Here is a 24,883-nt window from a genome sequence, read left to right on the forward strand (position 1 = left end):
CTATATACAGTATCTATCCCCTTAGCTGTTTTTTTATATATCTATTATAAAGTGCCTATGGGGTTCCAAATAGGCAATTACAATGATTTTCGGAATATATAAAGTCATTCCTGAATATATAAAGTCAGCATCGGAATATATAAAGTCACTCCCGAATATGTAAAGTCAAAGCCTGATTATATAAATGCAAAGTCAGACTATATAAAGTTATTACCGAATATATAAAGTCAGCGTCGGAATATATAACCTCATTCCTGAATATATAAATTTAAACTCAGATTATATTGATATTGATTGAAATGACTCAGGCACATTTTTAGTAAACTCAATGAGTTCCTAGTACAATGTAATGAACTAAGTTAACAAAAACATCTTCAGGAAAATATTTAAAAAAAACCCACTGTTCAGTTAATTTATTCAAAATGATGTATATTTATTTATTCTTTTTGTAAGGGCGCATTTTTGGACAAACCTCACAAGCCCAATCGACTCTGAGTGGCTTCTGTTGAAGTTTACCTTTCACTAGTACGAGTGAAATGACAAGCACAGAAATTTTATATATTCGGGAATGATTTTATATATTCCAACGCTGACTTTATATATTCAAAAATGACTTTATATATTCCGACGCTGACTTTATATATTCAGGAATGACTTTATATATTCGGTTATGACTTTATATATTGTTTGGCACCCCATAGGCACTGTATTATAGATATATAAAAAAACAGCTAAGGGGATAGATATATAGATAGATAGGAAGGAAAGGCACTATATGATAGGCAGACAGGGAAGCTGCTATATAATAATAAAACTACTGTTATTACTATATAGATAGACAGGGAGTTCAGGCAGGCAGAGTGGCGAAGATTAAAAAGAAAAAAAAAAAACATTTTCTGCCCCAGCAGGGAATTGAACTCAGATCTCTTAGACACGGCAAGCCAGTTTCGCTCGGTATCAGCAAATCTTAGCGTTACACCACGGAAACTGTCATATCATTCTTGAACCTTTTGTGAAAATGTTTATTTGATCTTTGGGCTTCAGGCTTCACATATTTTATAGTTTATACCTACATTTTGTAACATTTATTACTAAAATATGAAAAAGTTACTGTTTTAACAATGTGTTTACACAGATTACTGTAGAAACAGAACACACATGAAATGCGTGTGTTCCAAATAACGATCTATTATTTCCACTCTAAAACTCCACTTCACTCCCAGATAATCAATCAAGGCATGAGCTGGGAGAAGTTCATGCACGTTCTAAGTCGGTGGGGGGATGGAATAGCCGGCTGCTTGCAGCTTGTATTTATCAGCACATTTAGATGACAAAAGACGCTGGCGGAGAGGTGCAAATGGATTTAAGAAGCGATTTAAGGTGGGCAAGATCTACGAGTTTTTTCGTAGGCTCTGGTAATTCTTGAGTTAAGAAGTGAGGTCATGATTAGTGAGCAGCAGTATGGTTTTATGCCAAGAAAGAGCACCACAGATGTGATGTTTGCTCTGAGGGTGTTGATGGAGAAGTATAGAGAAGGCCAAAAGGAGTTGCATTATGTCCTTGTGGACCTGGAGAAAGCATATGACAGGGTGCCTCGAGAGGAGTTGTGGTATTGTATGAGGAAGTCGGGAGTGTCAGAGAAGTATGTAAGAGTTGTACAGGATATGTACGAGCGAAGTGTGACAGTGGTGAGGTCTGCAGTAGGAGTGAAGGATGCATTCAAGGTGGAGGTGGGATTACATCAGGGATCGGCTCTGAGCCCTTTCTTATTTGCAATGGTGATGGACAGGTTGACAGACGAGATTAGACAGGAGTCCCCATGGACTATGATGTTTGCTGATGACATTGTGACCTGTAGCGAGAGTACGGAGCAGTTTGAGGAGACCCTGGAAAGGTGGAGATATGCTCTATAGAGGAGAGGAATGAAGGTCAGTAGGAAGAAGACAGAATACATGTGTGTAAATGAGAGGGAGGTCAGTGGAATGGTGAGGATGCAAGGAGTAGAGTTGGCAAAGGTGGATGAGTTTAAATACTTGGGATCAACAGTACAGAGTAACGGGGATTGTGGAAGAGAGGTGAAAAAGAGAGTCCAGGAAGGGTGGAATGGGTGGAGAAGAGTGTCAGGAGTGATTTGTGACAGACGGATGTCAGAAAGAGTGAAAGGGAAGGTCTAAAGGATGGCAGTGAGTCCAGCTATGTTATATGGGTTGGAGACGGTGGCACTGAACAGAAAACAGGAGACACAGCTGGAGGTGGCAGAGTTAAAGATGCTAAGATTTGCATTGAATGTGACGAGGATGGACAGGATTAGAAATGAGAACATAAGAGGGTCAGCTCAAGTTGGACGGTTGGGAGACAAAGTCAGAGAGGTGAGATTGCGTTGGGTTTGGATATGTGCAGAGGAGAGATGCTGAGTATATTGGGAGAAGGTTGCTAAGGATAGAGCTGCTAGGCAAGAGAAAAAGAGGAAGGCCTAAGAGAAGGTTTATAGATGTGGTGAGAGGGGACATGCAGGTGATGGGTGTAACAGAACAAGATGCAGAGGACAGAAAGATATGGAAGAAGATGATACTCTGTGGCAACCCGTAACGGGAGCAGCTGAAAGGAGAAGAAGAATATCCACCTTAATAAAAGGGCAAGTCTCTGTGGATGTGTCTGTGTATCTGTCCATACTAGTTTGATTAATTAGATTTCAACCCATCTTAGGCAGGTTGCACAGGTAGTACATAAATTAATGTGACTAGGATTAGTTCACAACCTGTTTAAAATCTAAATAGCATTTATTAATTATATCCTCATGACATTATTTAAACCATTAATATCTGTTTGCATATTACACTATCTTCAGGTGTGTATTTCATACTAAATACTATCCTATCACTGTTTCTTGTACGAAAAGGGGAATGACTATTTTATCTGAGTTGGCTCACACCTCCTCCAGCCCACGAAGGGGCGACCGCCCTGGTTGCTTTGGGGACCACGGGAACTGAGCTTGGAAGCTCAACCCTATAGGGGCCCGTGGTCACCGTGTAAATAGTAGTCATGTAAATAAACGTGTTGTGGGTGATTTAAACATGTCTGCCTGTCTGTTTCCGGGCTGTCTTCCACAATAGCAATATTTACCAATGGTACATTACTGATACGTGCAGTCCCTGAGTTATGTATGAGATAGGGACTGTAGGTTTGTTCTTAAGTTGAATTTGTATCTAAGTCCGAACAGGTACATTATTTTAATTAATAAATGCTATTGTTGACTGACTGTAACCAAGTGCTCTGCCAATGAATGATGGAGTTTCTCCTCTCTCTGACCTTTTAATTATTTCTACTTTATTTTATATGGTGACGGGTTTTCTCTTCTTTACTGTTTCACCAGCACTTGCATCAGATTTGTGTTTCAGAGACATTGTTGAAGGGTGAAGACAAAAGGTTAAGATGAGCTCTTCTGCACAGCACTGTACACGCTATCACAGCAGGAAGGCAGCCCTCATCAGCACGTCTGGTGTACTGATCAGAGACAACCTCCTGCTATGTACGTAACAGTACAAGCAGGCTTGCAATTGTGAATGAATTGGGGCGGCGAGGACCACACAGTCATCTCCTTTTGCATATAGTTTGCTTCCTGCAGTGTCCGCCCACCGAGAACGAACAGGCAGCCACCTGAGGCACACTACAATGCTGCCCCCAGCCGCACCATTCATCCTCAATGGCCTCCGTTCAGCCACAACCAGGTCACCGCTTGCAGCATCTCTGGCCGCCCACCAAGAACGAACGGGGCAGCCGTTCGAGGGACACTGCAAGGCTGTGTGGTGGACGGGTAGTGAAACGCCCCCGTCTGCCCCATCCAGCCTCCGTCCAGTCAGGAGCAGTACCTGCAGTGGCGTGGTGGGCAGGCAGCGAACCGCCCCATCAAGCCTCCATCCTGCAAACGAGCGGTAGCTGAGGACCCGGTGACTATGGACACACTATGGTCACAGCTTGCCATGCACTCAGCCACCCACTGAGAATGAATGGGGTGCGGTCCCCACCACCCCATTCATCAACCAGAGCCACCCGAGGGACACTACACTGTGCGAGCAGCAAAAGCACCTCCCTCAAGCCTCCGTCCAGCCACCGCTTGCAACGTCTCCAGGCCGAAGATGAAGGAGTGGCAGTTACTGAGGAGCCTGCTTCGCGTCCCCCAGACAGATGAAGGAGCAGCTGCCGCCCTGTTCGTAAGTCGTATGTCCGTAACTCAGGGACTACCTGTAGTTTGATACTGAACTGAATAAAAGCAGTTTTTTTTACAGTGACAGTAAAATATAAAATAAGCTATTGACTTTAGTTTAGTGCTATCCCAAATCACCTCACATTAATTTAGTTTGCAGACCTACTTTTTGTTAACTGGGGTGTCCATTTTCTTCTATGTCTCTTTTTTTAATATTCAATATCTTGAATAACTATGCTTATTTCAAGAACAGTCACTATCTTTTCAAAATGTGGAATGCATTATATTACTCTAGGAAGACCTAAAAACAACTAAAATAATTAACAATCTTTGCAAAAGGTTTTTTGTTATTCTGCTTGCAGGGAAGATGTGCAGATTGACAATTTTCTTCCATACAGATTATTTTTGTTACCTACACGAAAAATGAAAACTTTTTTTTCCTCTCCCCATTTCCTCTTTAATTAAAAAAAGTATCAATATTTTACATATACAGTGGAACCTCGAGATACGAGCACCTCTGTATACGAGAAATTCAAAATACGAGGAAAGTATGAGCGAAAAATTCAGCTCTAAATACGAGCATTGGTTCGCGTAACGAGCCACGAGCCAGGCTGTGGGTATAGCTCGCGGCTTAGCAAGGGGGCGTGGTAGCAGTTGCGAGCCGCGATCTGCGGTGTCTGCGTTTCTCACTTAAGTGCACAGGTGGGAAACTGCCCACATCCATGATTGTTCCTGTGGCTGATGGGCTGCAGCTGCCATGTCCTCCCCGCATATATAGAGAAGCGCGAGCAGGTTAAGGGGGAGAAAAAGTAAAAGAGAGAGAGAGAGAGAGAGAGAGAGAGAGAGAGAGAAGGCAGGCAGGCAGGCAGGCAGGCAAGTGCAGGCAAGTGCAGGCTCGCGTGTAGCTGAACAGGCGAGCCAAACAGCTGAAGCAGGACGGTGTAGAGAAGGTCAGCTGCATTAAGAGTGTCTCGCCTGTTTTAGAGCCCGCATGGGAGAAATAGGTGAGACGCTAACAGAGAAGAAGCACCGGGGATTGTCATCTGTTTTTAAAGACTGCTTCTTGTTGACGTTTTAACCTCGTGTTAAAGGATTGTTATTCTTGTGTATTTTAAACCTCCACTTCACAACTGTTTTAAGGATTATTTATTTAAAGATTTATTGAATGCTCTACTGCACTTTGGACACCTGTTTTGATTCTTTTAATAATCAGTTATATTATTTACCAGTGTTATTTATTAAAGGTAGACTACAGTATATATAATTTATCAGTGTTATTTATTAGGAAAATTGATTTTTATGTTAATATATTTGGGGTGCAGAACGGATTAACTGGATTTCCATTATTTTCAATGGGGAAGTTTGTTCTAGATACGAGAAATTCGCTATACAAGCTCAGTTCTGGAACGAATTAAACTCGTATCTAGAGGTTCCACTGTATATGTTTAATGTAAACTACTCTGTGGTACAAAATCAAGGGTTGTTACTACAGATGAACTGACTTGAAGGGAAATTAATTTACTTTACTTCGTGAAATTGGATGATTTGTTTGCTGGAAGAAAAAAAAAAGCTGCTCTTCATTAGTGTGTCTAATTGACATTTTTAATGCAAAGTTATCTCCCAGACAATACCGTAGAATACTATCTATTATGTTATTTTTTTAATATCTTTAATACAACCTACCAGCATTGCCTTTTTCACCCTTCCTTCCAGGAGGTCCAGGGAATCCTGTGTCACCCTTTGGACCGACTCGATTCTGGTCATCAACAAACTGAAAGGACAGAAAAATATATACAGAATGTAACACACATATTTTAACAAAACGTGATGCCATTATAAAGATCATTACAAAAATTGTAAATTTAGTTAATGAAACAGTATTACTAAAATAAAAAATCTACTAAAGAAAAATCAATTCAGCACTGGGCGACTTTGAATAATCAAGTAAAAAGATCCTGTTGTCAGATTAGACACCCCAACACAAACTCTAGAATGCACAGGCAGATTTAAATTCTGTTAAACAATTTTTTATTAATTTTAAAGAAAAGGCAGGAAAAAGAAAATGGGAAGAATCATAAACATCAATAAAGGAAATCTGCAATAGTATCAATATCACTTACATTTCCTGGAGGACCAGGAGGGCCACAGTCTCCTTTCTCACCCTGAAGAAGAAATAACTTTAAATATAAGAACAGCACTACATAAAACTTTAATAGAATGAATTACTGTCAAAAAATTAATTTGGAGCACTTTGCAGAGATTGGTTCTCACTTTGATATTAAAGAGTCAAAAAAGTCTAATTAAATCCATTGTGGTATTAACAATAAAATGTGAAAACTTCCAAGGGGTGAATACTTTTTAGGAGGTAGCGGGTTGGATAATGGATGGATGGATTTATATAGATTGTATTTTATTATGTGGAAATACATTAGCTCCACCAGCAACAGAGACAAAAAGTCATCATGTAAAATTGTTAAAACAATACATAAATGCAGGATGCACAACTAGAATTGCCATATATAATTTTAAAGGTAATTTGCAGGTTTAAGAAATGATGTCAAATAATTTAAATGAACATTGCAATAATGTTAATATTTTGTGTCACAGGAACACATCAGTAAGTGATGAAGCAACAAGTACTTACTAATAAACTTATGCTTGCTTTATTGAGAGTATACACTAATACACTGATACTCAAAGTCCTTATGAATACTTGGAAAAGAATGGTTGGTCATGGGCCAGCGGGCCTACTTGATACGTGTAATTACTTTATGACGTCATTAAATTATGTTTCAATTTGTGCAGTTTATTGTTTTATTGTTCATCAAGTTCACTTTTGCACTTAACACTAGAATCCCTAAAGCCTACGAGAAAACTTGTAATCCTGGGCCACCTTAAATTCCTTTGCACCTCTCATTCAGCATCTTCTGTTTTGAAAATGTGTTAAGCAGCACAAGAAACGGGCAGCCTGCTATCCCAAACTCCAACAATGCAGCTTTAGTCAAACACCAAGTTCTCCCAGCTCAAGACTGTTTATCTGAGTGTGAGGTACCTTGAATTGTATAGGGTAAATAATACATCGCTATTTGGAAAAAATACATTTCATGGGTGTTCCTTGTCTATAAGCTACTTAAATTTAAAATGCCGGGTAAAATATTTGTAGGTTTTTTTATCTATTTAATTGAATGGACATTTAATGTAAAGTAATTTAAAACTACAGCAGAAGATATTTTTTTATTGAGTGGGCACCTCAGGAGAAGAGGACACTTTACTGTTTTATATGCTGTTTTCATTAATGTGTATGGTAATTTTTCTGCCTCACTCCACACTGTCCGTGCAACACAGCCACAGAGAGCTTAAACAACTCAGCACATCCACATAAAAATGACAAGGGTGAGCTTTCTTGAAGGCTTTTACTAGACGTACCTCGTTGTAAACTGAAATATATACAAAAGAAACATACAGGTATATACAGGTGTATAACCAAAGACAATAAATAATGATTTACAAAACAATACATAGCAGACAGTATACATTAAACAATAAAGCTTTAAAAGACACTTCAAGGCGAGTGATTTCCATGGTTGGATCGAGACAAAGCGTGTAGACAGAGGTTCAAATTTCTGCGTACCACAATTAACCAGACCCAGGGGTTCATATACCTTAACAATATGATTTGGGCATGACCAAAACAAGAGATAAAGGGGTGCCTACGGGAGACACATGGGGTGTATTGTTTTTAAATGTTTATTATGGGACCTACATGCTTTATGTGAGTTTCATAGGCATTTATGACACCACTGTGAGTGTGGGACTTGACTGACAGATGTGTTAATAAATGACAAGACAAAGGGAGAGCACAATTCAACAAATAAATAATAGCTAACAACATGTGGGGCAGAACAGTAATATTTAATTGTATTACATCAGGTCTATTATTTTCTATATTCCACATGGTATAATTTACAATTTTAGACACGTGAGTTGTTGTCTTGCACCAAAAAGACAAGGTTTAAGGTTTCTTTATTTAGCCATATTTACACAAGAAAACATGAAATTTGCCTTCTCAGTTGCATCTAATAACAGACAGATTGACATAAAACAGACAAATAGAAACAAGAAAGGTTAAGGTAAGGCAGTTAGATAATATATATTTACACCAAAAAAAAAGTTACAGGATATATATCAAAATCTTAATCATTACCTCCAATATTTCTTATTGAAAAGTCGTATGGCACTAGAAAGAAAGGAGTTTCTGGAGCGATTTGTGTGGGTTTTCAAAGTGACTATCCTTCCTGATTTATTGAACTTTAGTTCTACATGTAATGGATGTCTGTCATCAGTTGAGATGATTTCCAGTTTCTTTAACATTGCACTCTGACACACACTAGACAGATCATCTACATCAGTCCCAATAACTTTAGCAACTTTCAGCAAAAGCTGAGTCAAAGGACTTGACGAAAACCAGCTTTATTCAAGTCGAACCTGTGAGGTGCTGCAGACCTGCACGGCACTGTGAACCTGCAGTTGCTTCGGACAAGCAGCCCTATACAGGGGCATCAATTGCATTTCAGCATGTTGCCTAGTTTCGGCGTGTTGCATTAGATATGTTTTTTTCCATCTAAATTTATTTTTTGCACACTCCTTGACAAAACTTATGATTTTGTTTTGTTCTTTCTTTTTTAATTGAGAGAATTGGTGATACAGTTTCCATATGAACAATAACAGCTGCTTTTAGAACTATCATTAGTCTAATACAGGGTTTCTTAAACTTTTTAATCTGAGGACCCAAATAAGAAGAGTGCCCAAATAATGACAAAAAAGCAGAGGATTATTACCATAATGACATCAGAGCCATAAAAGGACAAATGACAATGGCCAAATAATAATTATCATTACAATAACTAATAATTATAATATTTCTATTTTAGATTTATTCATGTGAGAAAAGTGGAAAACAGGAGATTCTTGAGGTATATGACTGCCAGTGTAAATGGCAATATTCTTGAGGTGCAGATCTGATGATTTTTGAAAGGACAGAGTGAATGGTTGCTTAACTTAGTCACTTTATTAATGGTGCCAGATAAGGAATAAACTGGTCAAAAAATAATTAATGCAGTTTATTTACCTTTCCTGAAGTAACGAAAAAACTCATAAATTTGGCCCACCTTAAATTCCTTCGCACCTCTCTGTCAGCATCTTTTGTCTTCTAAATGTGTCGATAAGCCCAAGCAGCAAGCAGCCTGCTATACCATCCCCCCACCACAGGCAAGAAGTTCTCCCAGTTCCAGCCTTGATTGATTATCTGGGAGTGAGCTACCCAGAATTGTAAGGGGAAATAATTTGATGTGTGTTTTGTGTCTACAACAATCTATATAAACACATCGTTAAAACAGAAATGTTTCTCATGTTTTAGTAATAAATGACAAAATTTAGACATGAACCGTATAACGTGTGAAGGCTGATGGCCAAATATCAAATAAACACTTTCACAAAAGGTGCAACTACAAACAAGTGGTGCTGTGGTTAGAACTGCCGACTTATAATCCGGAGGTCACGAGTTCGAAACCAGGTCCCTGGCAAATTTACCGTTTTGAGTAGTGAGCTGCTCTTATTGTTAATAATATACAATAAAAACACACATTTGATTTGTGTCTGTAACATCCATCCATTATCCAACCCACTATATCCTAACTACAGGGCCACGGGGGTCTGCTGCAGCCAATCCCAGCCAACACAGGAAACAAACCCACCGCAGGGCGCGCACACACACCCACTACGAACAATTTAGAATCGCCAAATGCACCTAACCTGCATGTCTTTGGACTGTGGGACGAAACCGGAGTACCCGGAGGAAACCCACACAGACACAGGGAGAACATGCAAACTCCACACAGAGAGGACCTAGGAAGTGAACCTGGGTCTCCTAACTGCGAGGCAGCAGCACTACCTACTGCGCCACCGTGCCGCCCTCATCAGACATGCACCCTAATAAAAAACCACGAGGCTGAGGTTCAAGTCCTGGATGCTCTCAGCATACAGTTTCATTACAAAGACATGAAACTTAGGTGGACTGGGAATGTTAAATTGCATCCGATTAATATATGTGTGTGTCTGTAATGTGCTGGCACTCTGCCGAGGGAGTGATCGAGCCTTGCACCTGATGCTTGTTGGGACTGGCTCCAGCTGCCTCATAACACTGCTAAGAAAAAGCCACTTTGGAAGAAGGATAAACAGATACAGGCATCAGCCAAACAAGTAAATGTAAATGTAATCAAGGGTGTCATTATTTCCCAGTGTCTCCAAAATACTGCATACGGATGAGTCAGAGTTGCTGTAAATATACACACATTCTCCTGTGATGTCTTCTTTCATAAATCCCATCGTTTGTGTGGTAAGCTGGTTACACACATTTTGAGCCTCTTTTTGTGCTTACACAAGGTTTATACATATTACCCCTGGAGACTTATTTTTGCTGAAGTACTGTGCATGTACTATGTGCTGATTTTTGCTGGTGAATTGTACTCAAGAGTTTGATGTTGCATTTCGTCTGTGTGTGAAACTCAATTAAAATACTGCATTTGCTCCTAAAACTTTGTCTTTCATTATCACAAAGGGTTCTAGAAGATCGTTTTTCCAGCTTTTTTTCTACTTACTCGGGAGCAAAGGCAAGCGTGAATGTGTTTGAGACCTTCAAGTCGGCAACACATGCAGGCAGTAAGTAAACAGTTAGCGGGGGTCACTTCTGTTATAAATAAATAAGCGAGTGGGTTTTGCAGTTAAGAAGGACATAAAAGATTACTAGTCAACTTGGTATAATAAGCTGTAAGTTGATGAGCACACAGTTTAAAAGCAGGATATTTAAACTGCCATGGTATTTCAGTTACAGGGAGAAGTTTCAATGAGGATATTATAGTCATGGAGGACATCTCAAATGTTAAGTAATCTTGCCTTACAAATAGAGAAGCACAAGAACCAGAGTTTTTAGATATAATCAATGACTGTTTTTGACCACAGTATGATAAAGCAACAACAAGAGGGAAGCCTAGCTAGATTTAGAATTCTGTAATAATCAGGATACAATTGAAGAGTAAATGTGATTAACCCATTAGGATCTAGTAACTAATACAGATTTTGCACTGCTTTGGCAGACTACAATTTCTAAAACAACAACGGTTAAATTTAATTTTAATAGGGTAAACTTTAAGCTGATGCAGCAAAACCTCTGTAAGACAAATTGGGAAACGCTTTTAAGTGTTGAGGCAGTTAGGAAGATGCGGGGCAGGTTTGAACATGTTTTACATACTGTATAATGCAGAAAAAGTTTACCTTAAAAGTTAGAAGCAATAAGAAAAAAAAGAAAACTCCAAAGTTGATAAATAAGGAAGCAAAAAAGCAAAAAGCAGCTCTGTAAGGCATATGGGACCAGTAACTCCAGTGGTACTTTGATACATGGAAATTATATAGGAAGAAGTACTTCTTGAATTAAACAGTGTTACATCTAATAAATCACCAGCACCTAATAACATGTATCATGTAATTCTTAAGAAAGGTAGTGAGTGCATATGTAAATCACTGGCACATATTTTTTGAAAATCTCTGAACACTGAGGAAATTCCTAAAGATGGAGTCTAGTGAGTATTATCAAATTGTACAAAAATGTGATCAGGATGATCCAAGTAACTATAGGTCAGTAAGCTTAAAGTACATAACAGATACACTAATGTAAGCAATTATTAAGAAAAAGATTTAGCAACATATGGCTAGAATAGGAGTATTAGCAAAATACTTAACATGTGTTCAGACAAGGAAGGTTGAACTTCACTAATATGCTGAAATTGTATGAAAAAGCAATTATTGGCTACAATCAAAGAAATTCATATGATATTATTTATCTTGATTTACAGAAGACTTTAGATAAGATGCCACATGAAAGGCTAGTGATAAAACTAAAAGAAGTGAGAATTCAGGGCATGGACTATAGATGGGTATAAAATTGGCTCAAACACAGGAAGCAAAAGGTAATAGTAAGTGGAACATTTTCAGCATTATGTGATGTTAAAATTGGTGATCCTCAAAGATCAGAGCTGGAGCTGCTGCTCTTTTTAATATACATAAGTGATTTAGACAAGACAATAAACAATGTTAGAAAGCTTTTCTTCACGCAAAGAACCATAGGTACATTGAATAAATTACCAAGTACTGTGATAGAGAGTAGGTCTCAGCTTCATGTTAATTTGGACAATGCAGGTGAATAGGATGGACAAGCTTGCTGGGGCGAGAAGCCTGTTCTCAACACAATTTTTCTAATGTTCTAATAGAGTCAAAGCCTACAGTTCTAATTTTGCTGCAATGTTAATCGTTGTTTTTTTTCTATCACACTTATGCTTCCCATGTTACACCAGTCTGAAGATTATTATTATTGTTGTTGTTGATGAATGTTTTATTATTTATATTATAGCTTCTGATTTGTTTATTGTCCCATGCTTATGACAAGTTGACTCTTGTGTACATTGTTGATTCTGTTGTGACAATTGAGAATATTTTTAAAGATGTATTTTTAACTTACCCAGTCATTTATAGCCATTTAAGTCAAGCACAAGGCGAAACCTACTTCTTTAGTATTAAGCAGAATGCAAGCTCCATTTTACACATACACTAACAGCAATACAGCACGCTTTTCATTGAAACCACAAAAAGTGTCACGAATGTAGAGAAATTACACAGAAAAAAAAGCATTCCCAATAAGACTGCAGAAGGCAGGAGCCAATAACCCTTTAGTTTAGTACTGTATGCATGTTTTTGAGAAAGTGGAAAACCCACTTTACACAGGAGAACATGCAAACTTCACACAGATGATGACTGTTCTTGGGCTTCAAATGCAGCAGTGCTAATCAGTGTCATTTTAAATTTCCATTATATCTGCTGTGTAGAGAACTTGCAAGTATGCACAAGACCTTACAAAAGGTAATGCATTGATCAGTGTTTGAAGGAGCAACATATGATATTAGTCTATTATAATCTATTAATATTACCACTGTAAGGATACTAAAGTTTTTAAAAAAGAGTGTCGAAATGTTTTTAAAACAACCACTTATGATATATTTTGTTACTTAGATTTTATATTATTATTACTATCAAGTAGAATTAATCAGTGCCTTTGTTTATCTTTAACAGGAAATAATTTTCTTACTACTAAACAGCATGAATTAGGAATGGAAAAACATTAGACAGGAACAATTTGATGCATAAAATACTACTGAAAAAGATACAATTCAATTGTGTACATTTTTATAAAATATCTACAGCATTGATACCATTTTATGTTTTAACATTACCTTTTCTCCATCTCTTCCTGAGCTTCCAGGTCTTCCAGGCTCACCTGGTCTACCCTGTCAAATTAAAAAAATGAATTGTAAATATTGTGTGTGGATTTTTTCTAAAGCAAAATATACGGAAGACATCAATCTATGTAATGTAAGATTCTGCATGAAATAAAAATTTGAAGTGTTAAAGGCTAGACAATGCATGTATCAATACACACACAAACTTGACATAATATGTCTTTATCAATAATCTAAGATGGCTTTATCAATAATCTAAACTGGCTGCAAAATGTTATTGTATCACACATTAACTCTTCACTTCTCTGCAGTATATAAACTTATCTATAGGCAGGCAGTGTGGAGTAGTGGTTAAGACTTTGGACTTCAAGCCTTGATGTCGTGGGGTCAAATCCTGCTGCTGACATTGTGTGACTATGAGCAAATCACTAGATCTGCATATGCTCCAACAGGAAAACCAAAAGAAATGTAACTAATCAAGACACTATATAAAAGCAGTTGGGATTGTCCTTCCGTCCCGTGAGTGCAAAGTGTAGCAGTATTCCACTTATCACAGACTTACAACTTGTGGTACGAAGCAATGCAGTGTGAGCAGAGTTCTGGTGCTCCCATCGTTCCCTTGCTTTTGTGCGCGTTCTTGGAGATTAGGTAGGCTATTTTTAGATTTGTATACAAAGAAATTTTGTTCTGCCTTACTTCTTCTAACTTGGTCACTTTATTAGCAGTCATTCATTGACTTTTGCGACACGACATTTTCAAGAGCAAAGCGCTCTGAGGACGTAGTTGTCCATGTAGTGGACACTACACAACAGGGAAAACTGATAAAAGGCACTAATAGAGTTTTCACACCGAATATAGTATTCAAGGAAGTTTTCGAAATTATACAGAACACAAGTTAAAATTTCTTGAAATGCCGTGCTGAAGAAGTCTATCTTTTCCCTAAGTGACTCTCACTCTAGAGCACTCACACTTGTCATCATGAAGTGCTTTGAGAAGCACACTTGAAAGTCAGACTTCCCATATGACCTGTCCAGTTTGCTAATCACCTGAACTGTTCCACTGAAGATGCCATATCATCTACTATCCACCTGGCTAGAAGCTCATAGAAAGTTGGGTCTAGTGGAATATATCACTTCCCTATGCAACTGGATCCTGAGTATTAAAGTAATGCAGCTCAGATTCAATGTAACCAAATTAATGAGTTGTGGTACATGAATTTTATTTTTCACTGTATAAAATATCAAATTGATCTACAGTAATTCCTTCTCCATCGCGGGGGTTGCGTTCCAGAGCCACCCGCGAAATAAGAAAATCCGCGAAGTAGAAACCATATGTTTATATGGTTATTTTTATATTGTCATGCTTGGGTCACAGATTTGCGCAGAAACACAGGAGGTTGTAGAGAGACAGGAACGTTATTCAAACACTGCAAACAAACATTTGGCTCTTTTTCAAAAGTTTAAACTGTGCTCCATGACAAGACAGAGATGACAGTTCCGTCTCACAATTAAAAGAATGCAAACATATCTTCCTCTTCAAAGGAGTACGTGTCAGGAGCAGTGACTGTCACAGAGATAGAGAGAAAAGCAAACAAATCAACAGGGCTGTTTGGCTTAAGTATGCGAAGCACCGCGGCACAAAGCTGTTGAAGGCGGCAGCTCACACCCCCTCCGTCAGGAGCAGACAGAGAGATAGAGAGAGACAGAGTTTGTTTTTCAAGCACAAATCAATACGTGCCCTTTGAGCTTTTAAGTATGCGAAGCACCGTACAGCATGTCGTTTCAGGAATCAGCTGCACAAAAGATAGCAACGTGAAGATAATCTTTCAGCATTTTTAGACGAGCGTCCGTTTCGTCTAGGTGTGCGAACAGCCCCCCTGCTCAATCCCCCTACGTCAGGATCAGAGAAAGTCAGCGCAAGAGAAAGAGAAAAGTAAGCTGGGTAGCTTCTCAGCCATCTGCCAATAGCGTCCCTTGTATGAAATCAACTGGGCAAACCAACTGAGGAAGCATGTACCAGAAATTAAAAGACCCATTGTCCGCAGAAACCCACGAAGCAGCGAAAAATCCGCGATATATATTTAAATATGCTTACATATAAAATCCGCGATGGAGTGAAGCCACGAAAGGCGAAGCGCAATATAGCGAGGGATTACTGTACATATTGAATTGCCTTAAGAAGTGGTCGACTTAGAAGTCGGTCGCTTTAAAAGGCGGGTGACCCTATAAATAATTATGCAGCGTATGTCTGCAGGAACATGTGCAGCGAGCGAGAGAGAGCGAGCGAGCAACACACACACATACAGGCGCGCGCGCGAGAGAGAGAGAGCACTGGACACATAAGAATAATAATACTTCATTACATTGATATACCGGTGTTTTCAGTATTCAAAGCGCTATCCACACAGGGAGGAACCAGGAAGCGAACCCAAAATCTTCCACAGTCTCCTTACTGCAAAGCAGCAACACTACCACTGTGCTACAAGGCAGTTAAAGAATGCACTGGGCTCGATTTTGTTTTCACTTCTGTTTACAGCAATCGGGTTGTAGCGTGACTTATTGCAATGTTACTTTTCTTGGTGGCTTATTACATTACGGATGTTTCACATGTTCATTTTTTTCCCTGTGCTTAAAAGACAATAAAAAAGTGTTTCTCAACTGTGACTCTGGAACAACTCAGTACGCAAGCTATATTAAGCATCAACAACGAAGACTCGCTACACCTTAATGAACAAGTGCTGAAACTTATCCCTACCGACGAAGTAACTTTAACCAAAGTGGCCTCCATCGTCACAGACGATCCCGCTTTCAGTCATGGACAATTGTATGTTGCTCTCTCCAGAGGTCCATCTTTTCATTCATTCACAGTGGTAACCTCAAACCCACCCCATTTGGACAACTGTGTCGTTCAGGAAGTGTTCACCCATCAATACATAATTATGCAGCGTATGCTACGCCATGGGTTGGCTAGTTATATAATAAATGCTGCAAGTTACCTTGGTTAAAGGTAAATCTAAAAATAGGTGTCATTAGCACATCCATCCATCCATTATCCAACCCGCTATATCCTAACTACAGGGTCACGGGGGTCTGCTGGAGCTAATCCCAGCCAACACAGGGCGCAAGGCAGGTAACAAACCCCGGGCAGGGCGTCAGCCCACCGCATAGCACATCCAATAGCACCATAACCTTATAAATTTTACAAAGACCAAAAATAATTCAAAGTAGTAAGAATCTGCACCAGACTAATCTTTGTTGCAATACAACACACTTCTTCTCTCTTGTAAACATGTTCTGGGGCATGGATTTTCAATATACAGATTCTATGATTTGACATGTTAAGATGTTAGTAACCTACCTGCAATCATAGACACTATCACTCTCAGACTACCATGTTTCAGTTCTGCCTGTAAAGAGCTATCTGTGCTCTATTAGAATATTTTCCTGCAAACCTAGTAATTGGCACTGAGTGACTCATAACATTACAAGATGCAAGACATAGTTTCTCACCATGCCTAAAATGCACAAAATATTAACCTGTTTTCAAAAATAAAATACATATTTTTAGGGTTGGCTTTTCATAGATCTGACGGATAGGGACTTTGGGTTTTGAGGCCTCCATCTCGTATGTTGCGAGATTGTCCCCAATGCCAGTGTACTCAGTCAATGGAAATGTATGTTCTTGGGGAGGTGGACACGTCAAATTCCATTTCACTACATTGCTTCCCTCTTCTCAATTAGATACTAGTGAATTGATCATTTTTGTAAACATGAAACAAAGTGTAGTTGATGTTCTGACTTTGCAACTATTTAAGAACCTTATTTACAAGTTGAGTAAATATATGATTTATGATCGTGCATATTATAATGACTCTTAAGTTATGTCTTTGTAAAAAAAAACAAAAAAACTTTAATGCAGTGGTACATAAACTTTTCTAAAGTCAAATCTAACAGTAGAACACTTAAGTCTGACACTCACCTGTAAGCATAAATCTTTTTTTTTATGTGAAAAATTGTGAAATTAAAAGGTTTCAAATGCAGAGTTGCTGGATTTGCATTTCAAATTTTCAAATTTCAGCCAGTGATCCATAATAACCCTTTGTACAGGTAGATCAGCTAATAGCAGGCAACCTGTCAACACTCATAAGCAGGCAAACATCAAAATGAGTTTAGAAAAGAAACCAGCATATTGACCAAGATCAGCGGGACTGAAGCAATACTGAGGTTGAAGTGTTACGTGTGAGAGAGAAAGAGTGAGAGGGAGTGTGTGTTGTGGGAAGAGATAAGGGGAGAAGCATCCACATCAAGGAAACAAGAGCACAGAATGAAGGCATAGAATTAAAGTGAATTAAATTGTTACTGTCTTTAAAAAAGTTAGATGGCTTGCTTCATGGTGGTAGTTTGTCATTTATCACAGTATATTGATTTAGAAGCGCTGATTTTGGCTAGCAGCCTTGATTGTTACAAATAAATGATTAAGAAGGTTTAAAAGAGACAAATGTGTGTGAATGATATAAAAGTCACTTTTCTGGATGACTATTATTTTGCTGACCATTTAAATCACAATTGACACTGCTCTAATGTAGCAAAATGTGCAACACTGCACAATACCTCTAGAGTAGGCGAACCATGCATTAAAACAAACTGTAGTCTTTCCCAAGTGCTTTAAAACCACTACCATCATGCCATGCTGAAGAAATCTGTCTTTTCCCAAAGTGACTGTCACTCTAGAGCACTCACACTTATCATCATGAAGTGCTTTGAGAAGCACACTTGAAAGTCAGACTTCCCATATGACCTGTCCAGTTTGCTAATCACCTGAACTGTTCCACTGAAGATGCCATATCATCTACTATCCACCTGGCTAGAAGCTCACAGAAAGTTGGGTCCAGTGGAATATATCACTTCCCTATGCAACTGGATCCTGAACTTTCTAAAAGAGAGATCCCAGATGGTCTACATCAGAATTAAAATGATTAAAATTTGACTTTTGATTACTAAAACTGCTCATTTTTAAAGTTGTTTTTTTACATTAAAAGTAAATGATTCAAATTAAATGGTAAAACTAAAAAAATGTAAGCAAAAAAATTTGATTAAAGAATTTTCACAGTTAGTTTATGCTTTCTAACCCCTTAAGCTTCTGGCATAAATTATGAGGAAAGATTAAAAAGCTGAGACTTTTCAGTTTAAGGAAACCAAGATTAAGAGGAGACATGACTGAAGTGTTTAAAATTATAAAGGGAATTAGTACACTGGATCAAGAGTGTTATTTTAAAATGAGCTCATAAAGAACAAATTTACACAGTTGGAAAATTGTTAATAGTAAATTTTGCAAAAACATTAGCCAGTTTTTCTTTACACAGGGAACCATACATGCTTGCAATAAGCTACTAAGTACTTGGTGGACAGTAGGACTTTAAAACTAGATTTATTGTTATTTTAGAAGACTTAAGTGGATAGGAATGGCAAGCTTTGTTGGGTTGAATGGCCAGTTCTGGTTTAGATTGTTCTAATGTTCTAATATACAGTAAATAAGGCTTAAAGATATAGATTCTAATATTCTAATATGGATAAGACTTCAGTGTGACAGTGAAGTGTGACAAAGACCTATAGGGAGAAAACTCAAGGCAGACCAAGGACATGTTTGATAGCTTATAGCTAATTACTGAGTTATTGTAGAAGAATCAGTAAATTTACCAAAAGGAGCTGGAGAAACTTGTTAGACATAGGGTGGGCTTTTTAGTCCTGTTTAGAATATCACCATAGCCACCCTCAGCAAATGGGTGAAAATGAGGAAATTACATCATTTATGATATTTAACATATGTGGCAGATTGCCGGGGTCATTACCTGGCCGGGATGCCTAAAACGACCGGAAGGTGGCAGGAATAGCTTCCGGGCCATGAGGGGGCAACCGCCCTGGAGCAGGAGAGGACCACGGGAGAAGAACAAAAAGCTTCTGGCCTGTTGGGACCCGTGGCCACCGCCAGGGGGCGCCTCAAGCCTCGTAGGACTCGAAAATAGTTACATCCGCCACACTCGGCAAGATGGCGGAGGAACCTGCCAGGGACGCCCGGAGAGCTTCTGGGGCAAAGGGCAGCACTTCCGCCACACCAGGAAGTGCTGCCGGATGGACGTCATCAGACACCTGGAGCACATCCGGACAGGGATAAAAGGCGCCGCTTTCCTACAGTCTGGGAGCCAGAGTCAGGAGTGGGAGCAGGACAAAGCTCCCAGGAGGAGAATAGAGGCAGCCAAGGACTGAGACAGAGAGATATTGGGGTGATTATTGCTGTGTGCATTGTGCGTAGTGTTGGGACTGGATTTATTTATGATTAATAAACGTGTGCAATTTATAAAGAAGCGGTTTCCGACTGGTGGTGTCCGGGCAAATCTCACACATATTATATTTCTTATTTTTGAATTAATCTTTTATTATTAATGTTTCTTTTTTAAGTAGACAACTTACATCAAAACCAAGTTCACCAGGATCTCCATCTTTTCCAGGTTTTCCCTATGAAGAATATAAAATGAGAAATATTTAGAGCAAAATTAAACATAAATATACTGTGCCTACAGAAATATGATTATTTAAAGGGTTCTGTTTTTTTATAATCTTTCACAGCTTCATAGACTTAAACCTCATTTGTTACACACAGGTGTTTTGTATTTTGTTAAATTGATGTTGTCTGTATATGCTTTGCAATTATCATTTGAAGAAATAATAATTATAGCCCATTCAATAGCTGATTTCCTTTTTTTTTTATCAAATCCAGCTATTATTACTTCATTAAAAGTACATTTATCAATATGGAAAAAAGTTCAGCAGTAAAATGCACAAAAAATAAAAATCAAAGTACATATCAAGAGTGTACTTTCTGCTCTCTGGATTGGTGGGCAGAGGATATCAAATCGGATTTGAATGCACTGTCTGTCTAACTGACTTGCACTTCCTCGACTTTAATGCAATTTAAAAAATCAATAAAAAAGTAGCTTTTATTTTGTCAGTATTTCTGATATCAAAGAAAAATTCAAATTAATGGCGATTCCATGTGTCACACATGTGCGCATGGGAGCTAGCTAAAGGGCTTGAATGAGAGTAATTCCAAGCCAGACCGGAAGGGAGCTAAGTACACTGACTCTTTCTCTCGTTTTTTTATAGACCGTTCTTGGGAAATTTCACCTGGCCATGATGACATCATTCCTGGTCCCGGCCCCTTTGACTTCACTTCCGAGTGCGAGCTTATGGATGAAGACCCTTTCGGTTCCTGCCTCTTTGAGGTTAAAATCACCACCTTTCCTCCATCCCCTCAGTTCTGTTCTAGACTCCAATCTGTACACATCAGTACAAACCTTTAAACCATTTTGCAGCCAGGGAATAATATACAGGTGGCTGCCCCAAACCTTTCTGCGGCTTCTTTGATTTTGTAACACATGGTATATGGAAAATTCATTTTTGTGTGTAAAGGCAGGTGTAATACAGTTTTACTAACAATCTTTTTATAACTCTACACTTTACATGCTTTTTAAACTTCTAAACTAGTTAGTATCTTTCTTGACTCATTCTATCCTATCTCAGTTAATTTGCTGGAAATGGCTTCTTTAAGTATTATTTACAAATAAATTTTAACAAAGTTTGGATTCCAATCTTTACAAACCTTTAGTGATGATGTAAAGAATGACTTGATAAACTTACTCTCTTTCCTAGTTCTCCTGGTTCTCCCTTGTCACCCTTTGGACCTCCAGGGGGACCCTAGAAATGAGAAAGAGTTATTTACTCATGTAAACATATTACTTACTATGTTACATCATTTATCTGGAACAAAAAATGGCCATACATTAAAAAATGAATGTACAGAGATTTAAAGCTGAAGCAGACATGACACTAGCTAATTTTCAGTTATATTACTGGGAAGTAATATTCATGCAAGAAAAATATTGGCCCCTCCTCGAACCGCCACCTTATCGTGGTGGAGGGGTTTGCGTGTCCCAATGATCCTAGGAGCTCTGCTGTCCAGGGCTTTATGCCCCTGGTAGGGCCACCCAAGGCAAACTGGTCTTAGGTGAGGGATGAGGCAAAGTGCAGTTCAACAGACCTTCTATGATGAATAAAAAATTTGGACGGCATTTCCCTCGTCCGGACGTGGGTCACCGAGGCCCCCCTCTGGAGCCAGGCCTGCAGGTGGGGCTTGATGGCAAGCGCCTGGTGGCCGGGCTTGCATCCATGGGGCTCGGCCCGAAGAGGCAACGTGGGTCCCCCTTCCCATGGACTCACCACCTATGGGAGGGGCCAAAGAAGTCAGGTGCAGTGTGAGTTGGTGGTGGCCGAAGGTGGGGACCTTGGCGGTCCGATCCTCGGTTACAGAAGCTGGCTCTTGGGACATGGAATGTCACCTCTCTGAAGGGGAAGGAGCCTGAGCTAGTGCGTGAGGTTGAGAGATATAGTCGGGCTCACCTCGACGCACAGCTTGGACTCTGGAACCAATCTCTTTGAGAGGGGCTGGACTCTCCACCACTCTGGAGTTGCCTCCGGTGAGAGGCTCCGAGCAGGTATGGGCATACTCATTACCCCCCGACTTGGAGCCTGTACATTGGGGTTTACCACGGTGGACGAGAGGGTAGCCTCCCTCCGCCTTCGGGTGGGGGGACGGGTCCTAACTGTTGTTCGTGCGTATGCACCGAACAGCAGTTCGGAATACCCACCCTTTTTGGAGTCCCTGGTGGGGGTGCTTTGAGGGCATACCTTCTGGGGACTCCCTCGTACTGCTGGGAGACTTCAATGCTCACATGGGCAATGACAGTGCGACCTGGAAGGGTGTGATTGGGAGGAATGGCCCCCCCGATCTGAACCCGAGTGGTGTTTTATTATTGGACTTCTGTGCTCGTCACTGATTGTCCATAACGAACACCATGTTCAAGCATAGGGGTGTTCATATGTGCACTTGGCACCAGGACACCCTAGGCCTCAGTTCGATGATCGACTTTGTGGTCGTGTCAACGGACTTGCGGCCACATGTCTTGGACACTCGGGTGAAGAGAGGGGCGGAGCTGTCAACTGATCACCACCTGGTGGTGAGTTGGCTTCGATGGTGGGGGAGGATGCCGGTCAGGCCTGGTAGGCCCAAACGTATTGTGAGGGTCTGCTGGGAACGTCTGGCAGAGCCCCCTGTCAGAAGTAGCTTCAACTCCCACCTCCGGCAGAACTTCGACCACGTCCCGAGGGAAGTGGGGGACATTGAGTCCGAATGGGCCATGTTCCGTGCCTCTATTGTTGAGGCAGCTGACCAGAGCTGTGGCCGTAATGTGGTCGGTGCCTGTCGTGGCAGCAATCCCAAAACCCGTTGGTGGACACCGGCGGTGAGGGATGCTGTCAAGCTGAAGAAGTAGTCCTTTTTGTCCTGTGGGACTCTGGAGGCAGCTAATAGGTACCAACAGGCCAAGCGGAATGCAGCTTCGGTGGTTGCTGAGGCAAAAACTCGGGCGTGGGAGGAGTTTGGGGAGGCCATGGAGAATGACTTTCGGATGGCTTCGAGGAGATTCTGGTCCACCGTCCAGCATCTCAGGAGAGGGAAGCAGTGCAGTGTTAACACTGTATATGATGGGGATTGTGCGCTGCTGACCTCGACTCGGGATGTTGTGGGTCGGTGGGGGGAGTACTTCGAAGACCTCCTCAATCCCACTAATATGCCTTCCAATGAGGAAGCAGAGCCTGGGGACTCGGAGGTGGGCTCCCCCATCTCTGGGACTGAGGTCACTGAGGTGGTCAAAAAACTCCTTGGTGGCAGGGCCCTGGGGGTGGATGAGATACGCCCGGAGTTCCTCAAGGCTATGGATATTGTAGGGCTGTCTTGGTTGACACGTCTCTGCAACATCGCATGGACATCAGGGACAGTGCCTCTGGATTGGCAGACCGGGGTGGTGGTCCCCCTCTTTAAGAAGGGGGACCGGAGGGTGTGTTCCAACTACAGAGGGATCACACTCCTCAGCCTCCCTGGAAAAGTCTATTCGGGGGTTCTGGAGAGGAAGGTCCATCGGATAGTCGAACCTCAGATTCAGGAGGAACAGTGTGGTTTTCGTCCTGGTTGCGGAACAGTGGACCAGCTCTACACCCTTAGCAGAGTCCTGGAAGGTGCATGGGAGTTCACCCAACCAGTCTACATGTGTTTTGTGGACTTGGAAAAGGCATTCGACCGTGTCCCTCGGGGAATCCTGTGGGGGGTGCTCCGGCAGTATGGGGTACTGGACCCCCTGATAAGGGCTGTTCGGTCCCTGTACAACCGGTGTCAGAGCTTGGTCCGCTTTGCCGGCAGTAAGTCAAACCCGTTTCCAGTGAGAGATGGACTCTGCCCTTTGTCACTGATTTTGTTCACAACTTTTATGGACAGAATTTCTAGGCGCAGCCAAGGTGTTGAGGGGGTCCGGTTTGGTGGACTCAGGATTGGGTCACTGCTTTTTGCAGATGATGTTGTCCTGTTTGCTTCATCAGGCCGTGATCTTCAGCTCTCGCTGGATCGGTTCGCAGCTGAGTGTGAAGTGGCTGGGATGGGAATCAGGACCTCCAAATCCGAGACCATGGTCCTCAGCCGGAAAAGGGTGGAGTGCCCTCTCAGTGTTGGGAGTGAGATCCTGCCTCAAGTGGAGGAGTTCAAGTATCTTGGGGTCTTGTTCATGAGTGAGGGAAGAATGGAGCGTGAGATTGACAGGCGGATCAGTGCGGCGTCCGCAGTGATGCGGGCTCTGCATTGGTCTGTCGTGGTGAAAAAGGAGCTGAGCTGTAAGGCAAAGCTCTCAATTTACCAGTCGATCTATGTTCCTACCCTCACCTATGGTCATGAGCTATGGGTAGTGACAGAAAGAACGAGATCGCGAATACAAGCGGCTGAAATGAGTTTCCTCCGTAGGGTGTCTGTGCTCTCCCTTAAAGATAGGGTGAGAAGCTCATTCATCCGGGAGGGGCTCAGAGTAGAGCTGCTGCTCCTCCGCATCGAGAGGAGTCAGATGAGGTGGCTCGGGCATCTGATCAGGATGTCTCCTGGACGCCTCCGTGGTGAGGTGTTCCGGGCACGTCCAACCGGGAGGAGGCCCTGGGGAAGACCCAGGACACGCTGGAGGGACTATGTCTCCCGGCTGGCCTAGGAACGCCTCGGGATTCTTCTGGAACAGCTAGAAGAAGTGGCCGGGGAGAGGGAAGTCTGGACATCTCTGCTCAAGCTGCTGAACCTGTGACCCGATCTCGGATAAGCGGAAGAGGATGGATGGATGGAAAAATATTGGAAAACAGTAGAAGTCCACAAAGCTATACCTGCTTGGTAAGCAATGAAAAATAATTTTTTGTCA

At 40.9% G+C, this 24,883-nt stretch overlaps 1 protein-coding gene across 1 annotated transcript in view; it reads right to left on the reverse strand.

Moving 5' to 3' along the window:
• Nucleotides 1-24,883, reverse strand: part of col4a5 (collagen, type IV, alpha 5 (Alport syndrome)) — a 456,319-nt gene that overhangs the window by 276,714 nt on the left and 154,722 nt on the right. The window contains exons 15-19 of the mRNA XM_028815432.2: nucleotides 21,243-21,299; nucleotides 20,016-20,060; nucleotides 13,543-13,596; nucleotides 6,325-6,366; nucleotides 5,888-5,975 (exon numbers count right to left, since the gene is read on the reverse strand). Of these exons, the coding sequence (XP_028671265.2) occupies nucleotides 5,888-5,975; nucleotides 6,325-6,366; nucleotides 13,543-13,596; nucleotides 20,016-20,060; nucleotides 21,243-21,299 (286 nt within the window). The remainder of the gene's footprint in view (nucleotides 1-5,887; nucleotides 5,976-6,324; nucleotides 6,367-13,542; nucleotides 13,597-20,015; nucleotides 20,061-21,242; nucleotides 21,300-24,883) is intronic.

This window comes from Erpetoichthys calabaricus, chromosome 12 (genome assembly GCF_900747795.2).
Source record: "Erpetoichthys calabaricus chromosome 12, fErpCal1.3, whole genome shotgun sequence".
Lineage (NCBI taxonomy): Eukaryota > Metazoa > Chordata > Cladistia > Polypteriformes > Polypteridae > Erpetoichthys > Erpetoichthys calabaricus.